Source organism: Coturnix japonica, chromosome 3 (genome assembly GCF_001577835.2).
Source record: "Coturnix japonica isolate 7356 chromosome 3, Coturnix japonica 2.1, whole genome shotgun sequence".
NCBI classification, from domain to species: domain Eukaryota; kingdom Metazoa; phylum Chordata; class Aves; order Galliformes; family Phasianidae; genus Coturnix; species Coturnix japonica.
Genome location: NC_029518.1, coordinates 13,857,154 through 13,869,365, shown reverse-complemented (window position 1 = coordinate 13,869,365; position 12,212 = coordinate 13,857,154). Strand labels below are relative to the sequence as shown.

The following is a 12,212-nucleotide window of genomic DNA, read 5'->3' as shown; positions in this document are numbered from 1 at the left end:
TCTTCTGATTTCTTTCTGTAGCTCACCTCTTCCTGTTTAAATAAAAATAATACATCTCACCACTACATTGCCCAGCAGTGAAGAACAGCCTGGATAAAGAATCCCAGCTGTCCAGAGCTGTCCACATCAGACACATAACTGAAATCCTACAAGTTCTAACAGACTATGGAATCATGTATAGCATAACTGCTAAAAATCCCCCAAATAATAAGAAAATAAAAAGCTAACAAGCTGAATATTTCTTTTTTTATTTTTTTCCACATCAGTATTACTATGAAAAACATTATTCATGATAAAGTATGTCTCCTGAATTCAGATTGTGCACAAGAGTAATTTATTACACAGAGCCGTCAGGGAGATGACAGAGATATGAAGTATATTGCATTGTCTCAGAAGTTAGGTTTAAAATGAGTTTTAGCTTGGGAGAATATATTAGTCTGGTACCACAGAGAAAAAAATTATACTCTGTTCCTTTCAATATATTGGCAATGTACTACAACACAAACAATTGACAGAATCACGTATGAGGGCTGCTCTAAAAGTAATGTCTCCTATTTTATTACTTTGTCCCACAACACCAGAGGCAGATATTGCTGGTATGGCGGTACAAGTTGAATATTCCCACCAATATCTCACTACATTTTGTTGCCATAAGACACACTGTGTCTGACATATAAGTCTGCATGATGCAAATAAATAGGAGACATTACTTCAGAGTGACCCGTGTATAAAGCAGGTACATTTTCCCAAATTGTGTCCTGTTTTGCACCCATGAGCATTTCCTCATTCTGCATTTCAAACTCTTCTGACCAGTTGTATTACAAGGGCCAACACTGTTTCCCTTCTTTTTCAAATGAAATCTACCTTTCTTGTATATGCTCCCTTTAATTCAGGAACGTTCCTATTTCATCATGAACTTGAACATTTGCTCCTTACACTACCTTTCTTTCTAGGCATTAAAACTTTCTCTTGTCTCATTGTTCTCTATTTTGCTAACTTTGAAGGCCCTAGTCTCCATCTCCATTCCTAATAACTTACATTTGGATGCCAATACTTTCCTCCTGCTGTTTATTACTCCTGTGGTACTCTAACAGAACATGACTACTGGTTCCTCCCCAGACCCACCACCTTTGCCTCTGGCAGGACTGCTGTCATCTAAGATCAGTTAATCAGTCACAGATATAAGAAAGGGATTTCCAGCAGTAAGAAAACAAAGGAAAGTTAGTGCAGACCAAAGTGAAGGGGCTAATTGAAGAGAGGAAGCGTCACAGATCACAGGAAGCACTTGGAGATGTATCTTGGACTAAAATAACTCACTGAAAAAGCTGGAGCGAGAAGAAAAAGTAAGAGGAAACTTTCAATAAACAAAACATCCTAGTGAGTACAAGGGGTTCTCTGCTTCCATCAGCTAGGTCTAAAAGGAGACAAGGGATTTGTATCTCCAAATCTACTGTGGAGTCAAATTCCGCATCTTTTGCATACATTTTGAGTTGTTAATTTAAACAGTAGTACACTGCAGAATCATTAATGACAGCAGCATAGTTTGACCCCAGAGACTTAGAAATGAATAAACAGGGAAATCTGGAGTCAAAAGTGTCAGATGAGAGAACTCCCCTCCCCTTGCCTCTGAAACCACAAGAGTGACAAAACCACAGTCTCTGGCACCACCCATCTGCCGACCCCTTAAGCAAAACCTCAAGCGCTCTCTAGGTCTCTGCAGCACGTGTAGATAGCTGTCATGATCCTGCTGAAAAGCAAACATATCATGAGGGAAAAAAAATAAAACCAGGTGTAATTCAGACTTCCATATACAACAAAAGAGCAAAACAAAATGAAAACCCAGAAGCATGATGATGGCTCACTCACAACTCATAGCAGAGATGGTTACGAGCAGCGGATGGGAAGCCAACGCATCAAACACAGCCTCAAAAGAAGAGCTCAAAAGAACTGTAAAACAGAGAGAAACCCAAAGAAAAACATGATAAAAAAAACCAACAAAATGAGGAAAAAGCAAATTAAAAAAACAATTTAATATTGCATCCATTCAGAAACCTGGGCGTCCTGTTTAGCTGTTGTCATTCCCCAGCATCCTCCCATGGCTGCTGCCCCCATGGTGTGTGTGGTTCCAGTTAGACACAGAACTTTGGGTGTGGTTTATGAGAGCTCTTTAAGTGGTGAGAGGGGTCCCTCTAGAGAGTAACTTCTCCCTGATTATTCCCAATCATAAGTATAAAATACAAATTAAAGAGCAGAGATGCATAAAGCCTAACCACAGGCCAGTCATACAGTCCTACTGTGATTTTCCTTCCTAAAATTATCTGATAACCTAAACCTCCACTCTTCCCACAAACAGACACAGTAACCAGCATGGAGGTTTTCCCTAAACATATCTCATACCCTTCTCATCCAGTGCAAGCTCTAACATTAGTTCCTAATTTTCTATAATTGAAGAAAAATCCCCTTGCCTGATTATGTATGAATTTCCACCCAAACTTCCCAGTTATTTCTGCAGCCACCACCATTTTTTCCTCCCCTCACCAGTGTTCTTACTATCACTGGTTTGCTAGTGTCACAGGTTTTAAAGCTGTCAACTTGAGGCAACTTCCCCTTCCCCAGGCTTGCAGCAGCACTCCATCTAGAATGCTAGATCTCTGCTGGATGTAGTGAGAAGCAGAACAGTGGTTTGTAAGAGGACAGAATGAATGTTGGTGTTGCTTTTAGGCCTTGTGTGGAGACACTTTATTTTAAGGTCTGATTTGCATAGTATGAAAATGCTAGGACCACTTTGATCAGAGGCAAGAGCTTATAGTACCTTAAAACACAACTCAGTAAAGTGAAGAAAAACCATGACTGAGAGTTGCATATTCAAACAGAAAACAACCCATCGAAAGGGTACTTCCCTCCTTCCAGAGTGCACTTGTACCCCTAAACTCCAAGGTGCTTAAGATGTAAAACTAACAATATTTATGTTGAAATGGATCCATTTTGCATGGAATAATTTAATATTTTACCACAGAGAGAGTAAGTGTGTGACAGATGCTCTTTTACCTGGCAGCAAATGCACTTACCTGATGTACAGAAGACTTGACCTGAAAATCAAACTCAAATTCACTTGCCCCTGTTCCCTGACCACTGAACACAGTAATAGCTTTCCTTTCCTCTTTCTGTAGACCAGTAAGAAGAACGTTCAGAACTTCAGGTGGGGCAGCACCAATCAGAAGGAATGACACATTTAGAGGTACCACAACTCCCCTGCAGCTTGGCAGTACAGGCACTCGGAAATGGAAAATGGGATCACAGCTCCCTTCAGGCATATATGGCATTTGAGCCTGAGTTGTGCTTCCTTCCGCCCAGCCCTTTTACATAAGAGCTCTAACTAGAGACCTGCTACATGGGGGAAAAAAATCATCAGCAACCTGATATAGGTGATCTGAGGTCATGCTTCCTGCACCAGGGCTTCCAAGTGAAGAAAGCAAAGAAACAGCCATTTGTAATGGACAAAGTACAAGATTATCAGCATGTCAATCCACTTGGAAATCTATCAGCTAGTCTGCTTCTGATACACTTAAACCGCACTGATTTTCTGTAGTTGTAATGATTTAAAACAACACAATCTCCCTTCTGAACTCCAAGTTTGGTACTCCAACAACAAGAGTAACAAGAACCTTTACATAATTACCTGAAACGTTCTTTAGTTCTAATGTTCAGTAACGCTCTATAACTAACCCATTCCCACAGAAACTGCACTTCTATAATACATTAAATGTGCAATATTTTTAGACATAGGTCCACTTTTCTCCTTCCTCCCATCTCTTTATGAATTAACGTGACAGCGCTGGGCTGCCAGCGTTTTCTGCAATTATCCTTTATACAATACAAAGTTGAAGACAAATTTTCTCTCTTCCTGGGCTAATGCAGTGCTGAGTACTACAGCTCCAGAAATCTGTTTTATTCTACTGCAAAAATGCTAATCTTACCAGTAACAGTAACATTACATCTTACATGCTTCAAGAAAAATTAAGTATGAAATCTACTGGGCTTTTATGCTTGAATATTTGGGGCCTTAGGATGTAGGAATTAATCTCTTTTGTATTATGAAATAACTCATTTTCTAGAAGGAAGGAAAACCACCCATTAGAAAAAAGTACCATACTTCTAAAACCTTGTTCACTGCAGTGAAGTTTATTTTTAATACCGCACAGATATTTGGACATACTCTTAATTAGTGGATGCATTTCTGCAGCCTTCATCATGCTCATATAAACAGGCTCTGCATTGTCCTGCCTACCATCTCTTCTCTCTGCCCACTGAATCACAGAACCACCCTCACACACACGGTATTTTCAGCAAGGCACTGCAAACTGCTGCAGTGCAGTCTGAGCCATGAGGAGAAAGAGATCTAATCAATGGGCTGCAGCTGACTAAGCTAAAAAAATCTGCTTGCCGAGCATAACAACCCAGTGTCAGATCCTGCAAACAGGGGAGAGGCTCCTAGAGAAAAACAGAGCAGCATCTCCTCTCCTGTATTTTCAGTGTAATAATGAAGATCAAGTTGCTAAAATCTCCCATCGCTTTCAATTTATGCCTGTGGCACCACAGGTAATGCTTCTGAAAGCGGGGCATCACACATAGAGGAAATGTATAATACTGTCCGTATAGCACTTAGTGGTGAACCAAACAGACCTGAACAAAGACCAGTAATGATCAAGAGGTTATTGTCCATAAACCAACCTACATTAGCACAAAAGTCCTTCACGACTCTGCACGCCTCTGTTTTACAAGCATATGCTGTTCATCACATCATCTGCATAACAGCATTCATGTTTATAACCCTCCAGGCTAATACTCAGCCCCACTTCTCCAGATTAAATATATTCTGCTATAAAAATGAAAGCAAGATTCTGTTGTTTTTTTTTCCCTTGCACACCTTTGGCAGAAGTGCAAGGAAAAGCAATCTTTCAATCCATTCTCTAGCTTCTTAGCTTGGTTGTCCTAAGCTACACATCAGCAGTAAGTGCTTACAGTTCACTGCTGCATGGCAAAGGTTACTTGTACAAATGGGACACTGCAATAAATAAGACTGCTCTTGTGCCTGTCTCAACCACAGCAGAAGGCCGGATATACAGGAAACAATAGTTAGATTCATACAAAAGGTCTTAGTATCCTCTAATGTCAAATTTGTTATGGATTCTCTTGGGATTCATCCCAAAATACACATTTTCATGGGAGAGTGCAAAAAAAATGGAATACCTCCATTGTTTTTTGTTTTTTTTTTTTAATTATCTCAATTTTTCAAACATTTAAATGTTTTTAAAATATTTAGATTTTAATCAGTATTCGCCACCTTTCATACAGGAGAGAATGGCTGTTAGGGGCTGGAACAATAAGGAAGTCACCATGGTCTTGAGCAGACTTGTCAGCTGTCCCTCTTTCCCTTCATTCGTCCATCCTCACAGTCGTTTGAAAACAAAACCCTCCAGAACATGTTATGTTTTTTGCACTGGCAGGCTGTCCTGCTTATCATAATAGCCGGAGTCCCTCCTGCTAACCAGGCTGATGAATGTGATACAGATGCCAGAAATGCTGATGGCAGCCAAAGTAACAGCCTCCAGAAAGGCCCTAAAAAGTTCTCAGCACACAGTGGATAACAAATGGCTGATGCACATCTGCTCTACCTGTCCAAAGCAGTAACCATCAAACAATGACTTCTACAATCCTTAGAGAAATATTAAGCAATGCAGCTGCTGAGAACAACTGAAATCCTCTAATTGCTAACAGGGAAGATAAAATGTTGCTGATGCTTCCTTACACACCTCCTGGCTTCAATCTTTTGTTGTCTATAATATAATGCAAGTTCCTACAGACTCTGTACTGTAGATTTTGCAAGATCTGGCAATAGACAACTGATAGAGGTATGAGACCGTTCCCATGAAAGCAAATCTGTGCAATGAGTAGAGACTGTGCTGAAATTAGTATTCTACATAAGGTATTAAGAGGGTCTAGAAAGCTAGAAGATGGAGGAAATCACTGAAGATTATGGAGAGCACAAATGATTCTACCTCAGAGTTTCAACTAATCTCTCCAAAATCAAGCCCAGACGTTTTCATTAACAGCCTATCTTATCTGCCTACCATGGGGTTCCTTGTCTTTTGATATTAAAAAAAAAAAGCCAGTGTTTGGCAAGCAGTGAAATGCACATACAAAATTAAAAGAAACATCAGTACAACTTTGCAGGGGATTTTGCTCCTTGGAATTGCTGGCTTTCTGAGTGGCTGACAAGCTCTCTGAATGGCATCCCATCCCTTGGTCCCATCAACAACACCATACAGCATGCTATCATCTGAAAACTTGCTTAGTGTGCACTCAGTCCCACTGTCAGTATCATTGATAGAGACGTTAAAGAGCACCAGTCCAAGTACTGACCCCGATGGATGCCCCTAGTTACTGATCTCCATCCCGACACTGAGCCACTGACCACCACTCTCTGGGTACAATCTCTGTCTTTCCTTTCTTTGTACTCCCCAGCCATATCCTGAATTACAGAGTCTCCAAATTTACCTCTCACGCTGCTAACAGTTTCCAGAACAACTAATATCTTGCACATGGAAAAGATAAGGAGACCAGAAGGGTATCAGCCTATGATGATAAACAGGGAGATTGTCTGAACTCTCCAAGCCTGCACTGTGTTCCAAAATGAATCTAGGAATGTTCTGATTGCTGCTTGCTGGGGTAACTAGAGCATCTGAAGCTTACTGCACTCTTGTGATTGAACCCAGATATTATGGTGCTTTTAAAAAGATCAAAGGTAGCACACACACTAGGCAGTGCAACTTATATTCTCTGCTGTTACCTCCTCTTCGGTCAGGCATGCTGAAATATTGCTGCTTAGAAATCTGAACAAGGGGTAATAGACTCAAAACCAGAGCCAGACAAGTACGTCATCACCATTATGGTCTATAGGAAACAGCCTCAGAGATTACAACAGTCTATAAATTGCCTTTTCTTTTTTCTCCATGAAAGACTTTACGAATCCATCAACATGGTTCCCCACATCACATACCTAGAGACCTAAAGCAGGCCAGACCTCTGATGCTACAGAAGTTACATGGCCAACATTGAGCTCACCCTCTTTGCTTGCTCAGTAAGTATTCTTAGCCTGTGGAATACACATTTATCCTGAAGGAAAAAATAATAATAAATAAAAGCCATGCATCTCATGAAACAATAGCAAACACCCTTTTCTTCAACTGCTAACTCATTCAAATTTGCATGCTGCTTCTCACCTTGTAGGAAATGAAATCCAGTATGTTCAGTGTAACATTCGAGTATACTAACAACAAAACCAACAGACTAGCAAAAGTTTTTCTTTGCCTAAACAACAGCAGAACTGGAAAAAAATTGCTTGAAATGTACTTACTGGCCTGACTTCACCAGTGGTGTTGGTATACTGACGGGCCAGGCCGAAGTCTAACATGTAGCATTTCCTGTACGTTGAAGGTAACCGGCCCATGGCAAAATTGGACTAGACAAGAAGAAAGTTTAAAGAACAAAATCACTTTGGCAACAGCAACTTACCTAAGAGTAGCCATTTATTGACAAAACCTTTATCTTTTCCCCCCAAACACTTTAGATGAAACCGTAAGGGAGGAATTATAACATACATCTCATGATACATCTTAAATATGACTGGAGAACCACTGCCATTTAATAAGTTCATTTTGCAGCTGAGTGACTATGGAATCTCAAAATAACTAAAAATCCCATTAGCTTAGCCAAATTACAGCTGCTGTGAAAAAGAGCTACATTTAGCACCTATAGCTCTGCAGTGAGAGCTCCATAACTTGCATAACAGGCTAGAACTACCATAGACAAATGCTTAACTTGTCTTCATAGCTCAGCTGCTGGTATGCATTCTCCAGCTCCAACTACAAAACTCCCTACACACCTTATCACATATTTAAATTTATCTGAATTCAGACATCTGAGAAACACTAGATTTGGTTCTTAGTAAACAAATTAACAACAGGGAAGTTGAGCAGTTACTCTCATCATAAAGTTATATCCTTAACCACAGATGAAAGCTGCTAAAGCTGGCCAGTCACTAGCAACTAGTCAGCTAACTTTTCAGATGAATCAGATCATCCAAAATCAGTTGATTTTCAAAGCAGAAAACTGAACAAGAAAGATCATCATACAGATGATATACCAAAAACTGTTCTGGTCAAGAGTTTGTGAGATCAAAGAAGACTGGCTTGGAATTATTGTGCCTCACCAAGGCACATGGAGGACCAACACTACAGCTGCATTTCCAAAGATAACAAGGATTATTTAGTCAGTGAAATAGCATTTATTTGAGTTATGGGTTGTAGTACAAGATATCCTTTCTGAATTTCTTTTATAGTAGTAATTGGTTGGGCTCCAAGATGATTATTCAACATTAGATTGCTTCCTTGGATGATTTTGACTGGAAAAAGTATGACAGACAGCTACTAATCCACCATGAATTGGCCTCTGTCAATAAAAATTAGTTTGCTATGCACTTAGAAGAATAATATAATTCTCATTTTGTACTTAAGGGAAATAGCCTTCATGTTAAACAGTTGTAGTGTGCAAGGGGATCTAAATGCGTCCACTAAAATACATCCATGTTCAGTCCATTAAGCTACCTTTATCGACTCAAGCATAACAGATAGACATATCAGCAAAAGGCAAATTTTCAACATAACGTACAGGTTTGATGTCACGATGCAGGAATCCCACAGAGTGAATGGCTTCTATTGACTCCAGAATCTGTTTGCCTAATCGTAGCGTTGTGCTCAGTGTAAAGGTCCCTCGAGGCTGACTTCTTCTGAGATCTGCAAGATTTCGGCCCTGAAACAATCGATGCAACATTTAATGTTTAAACTATCAAAATAAAACATAGCATTGCACAGCTGCAAGGTCTACTATGCATCCCCAAAAAGCAGAAATGCTAACCAGACAAATGCTCACCTCATGCTTCCTTTATTTTTTCAATGTGGTCTTCAAATACTTCATTTTAACTTATGTGATGTATTTGCTGACAAAAAGTCGGTATCTGGGAAGTCAGCTGATCTGTTATTTCAGAAATACAGGGCAGGGACAGCACTGTCTCTGACTGCATAAGCCCAGCATCTCCGTACTGTTAAGAGAGAGCTACATAGAAGCTGAATTGAGAACAATCTTGGGCTTTTTTTCTGAGTCAGATAAAGATGAAAGCAGCACAAGTATGGTAAACAGGTCATGAAGCTATCTGTAACGACTTGGACAAGTGGTTTCATCACAAATTCCCCAGCACTAACTGGCTGGCTCAAGTTCAAGTCAGCATTGTTGTGGCAATGCCGCAATGGGAAGGGCTGTCTATCAAAATAATTGTGCTTCAAACTAGGAAGGGATCCACTGACTAAAAAGATACTTGTAAATTATACAATTTTCATTTGAACCTTCAATTAATTAAACTTCTGGAAAAAAATCTACCAGCACAGCATGAAAATAAAGACAATTAGAAAAAAAAAATAGGGCAATCTAAACACCAGAATAATGTGTACTTTGATCCCTGTCACAACAGTTTTGCTTATACTTCTGATTTACAAAGAGAAAGAAGGTTTTAAAATGAGTCTCTTCTATGGCAGAGTACCCCTGTAATCCACAGAGCTAATGCAGATACCAACAGCTCAAAGCCACTGGAAATGAAAGTCTGCTATTTCAGAAAGCATATATCAAGAATAAGTTATATGGACACAGTCAATATCACTTTACTATAGAGCCAGTTGATTCCATTTCTACAAAGACATAAATGCTTACACTGTGAGTCCAGATGTATTCTAACAAAATCCACAACAGAACATAAGTAACAGACAACAAACGTTTGATAAGAAAGCACAGATTGCTCTCCAAACCAGCGAAATGACATCCACCCATGACATATTCATCCACCCATTTTCAGTTCCCAAGTAAATAAGCTCAAGAGACATGAAGGAGTCAACTGCAACTGGCTCTTCATTTTAAGATTAGTCCTTCAAATTGGTTTAATCCATCTTGCTTCCAAGAGTCTGGTCCCACAACCAGTCACTCTTGACACAGACCAGCTAATATATATAGACAGCCAAGCAACTGGTCCAGGTTTGTTCCTTAATGTGAATGACAAAATCACTAGAGTAGTAGCCTAGCCTTTTTTTTTTTCCCCCTTCTTTCCTGTCTCATAATTTCTGTGGTCGTTCATTAGAGGCAGCACAGATTTGTCATCATTATCCTAAAGTGTCTGAGTTTCTGAACTGACATTAGGTCTTTCTTTTCCCTGTCAGGTTTCTTAGACACTAACTAAAAATAACCTTCCAGGTTATGCAGCAGCTTACTTTGTGTTACTAATTCACCTTTTTCATTTCAGCATGCACCATCACCCAGATAATACATAAAGAAACACAACAGGAGCTGTAAGTTCCTCAGGGGACAGGTGGGCTATATGGTATAATCACACAGTGCTTTGTATAGCAAAACCCTGAACATACAAACTACAAAAGAGTTAGGACAAGTTCCCTGCCAAAACTTATGACTGGTGCTGAAATGGGATAGCTTGCAAGGCAACTGTGTCAAAATGAATGAATAAATAAATAAAAAGCAGCTTTAGTTCAAAAGCATTCCCTTTGAACCAGAAGTAAGTGGCTGTCTAGCAGCATGGTGAGCACATGCTAACTACCCAAATATTTACCACACAGGTTGACTCAGTATGAATGTTGCTCCAACAGGAGAAAATACTTCCACAGCAGAAGCCAAGCTACTGCTGAGGTTGGTAGAAACAAAAGAGAGAACATTCTTTCTATGAGAAGATTGAGCAACTGGTATGAAACCAATGGCTCTTACCACACTTGAGCTTCAGTACAAAACATATTCTGAATTTTCTATCACAGCCCAGCAGGAGATATTTCAAACAGTTGCCACTGTTGTAATGCTCTGTAGGCAGCTCCAGCAAACATTCTGAATTGGGAGCTTTCCTCAGAAAATTGTCATGAAGCCACATTAGACAGAGAAGTGGACCTATGAAATATCTTAGCACATCTTGACAACTGGAGATCTCTCAAGGGATATCACAGCAACCCCTTCACAGTGTCTCCTGGTCCACGTGCTTTCTACCAGTGCTTGACTTTATCCTCTCACTGTAAATCCTTCCTTGTGATGCCACCACTGTGGGACAGAATAAAAAGAGAAGCACAGAACTCACCTGAAGTTGCATGACCACATAATTAAATTTTTCATTTCTTCCACAGCCAATAAATCTGCAAACATGATCCTTCCCTGCAAAGAAACAGAAACATACAGAGAATATGAGACTACAACCATATGAACAATTTTAGGTAAATGGTTTCTAATAAGTCTGGTAACCTGAAGCAGCATCAGGCAGAGAGCTCTGCAGAACAGATTATATTTCTACTTCCCAGTCCCATATCTCAAGAAAGCACTGACACTGCACAAGTAAACTACAAGTGGAAATCAGCACCATGAATCCTCAAACTGATGCTGCAGGGCACAACTAGGAACGTGCCTAACTGCAGTTGATACCAACACCATACCCATGTAACACCACAGCCTCTGAACTAAAACATAAGTAGCACATGCAGCTGTGGTTCCACAGGTTCACCGGCAGTGCTTAAGCTTGTTACATCAACTTCACCCAGTAAATATTGATATACACACACCTACTACTACACTTGCCCTATTAGATTACTTCCCATGAAACAGCTAAACTAACGCTACTTCGGTGCATAAGCAAACCCTAATTTTAGTTGTTAGCAACACTGGAAAAAGAAAAATGCATGTGAAAAACTATTAGAACATAAAAGTTGTTAAAGGCAATTTTATAATAAAAGAAGAAATACATGTCATGTTCTGGTATATAGTTAAAATACAATTCTCTCTGGCAAAATCAAAACAAACCAGCCACCACACATTTCCTATAGCACCGAAGTGCTGCTGCAGCATTTACATTTTATCAAGTGACACCAGAAAGGACCCATATTCAAAATACAACACTGTGTGTTCCTGACAGAGCGGAAGTTGTGGTTTCAGATCACGTCCCATAATGGATTTGAAGAGATATAAAGGTGATCTAGTTCCAGCCCTATGCCATGAACTGGGCTGTCTCCCACCAGCTCAGGCTGCCCAGGGTCCCACCCAACCTGGCCTAGAGCACCTCATAC

At 39.9% G+C, this 12,212-nt stretch overlaps 1 protein-coding gene across 1 annotated transcript in view; it reads right to left on the bottom strand.

The window, feature by feature from the left end:
* TTBK1 (tau tubulin kinase 1) overlaps nt 1-12,212 on the bottom strand; it is a 74,152-nt gene that overhangs the window by 45,993 nt on the left and 15,947 nt on the right. Inside the window, exons 4-6 of the mRNA XM_015857004.2 lie at nt 11,237-11,310; nt 8,731-8,871; nt 7,418-7,522 (exon numbers count right to left, since the gene is read on the bottom strand). Of these exons, the coding sequence (XP_015712490.1) occupies nt 7,418-7,522; nt 8,731-8,871; nt 11,237-11,310 (320 nt within the window). The remainder of the gene's footprint in view (nt 1-7,417; nt 7,523-8,730; nt 8,872-11,236; nt 11,311-12,212) is intronic.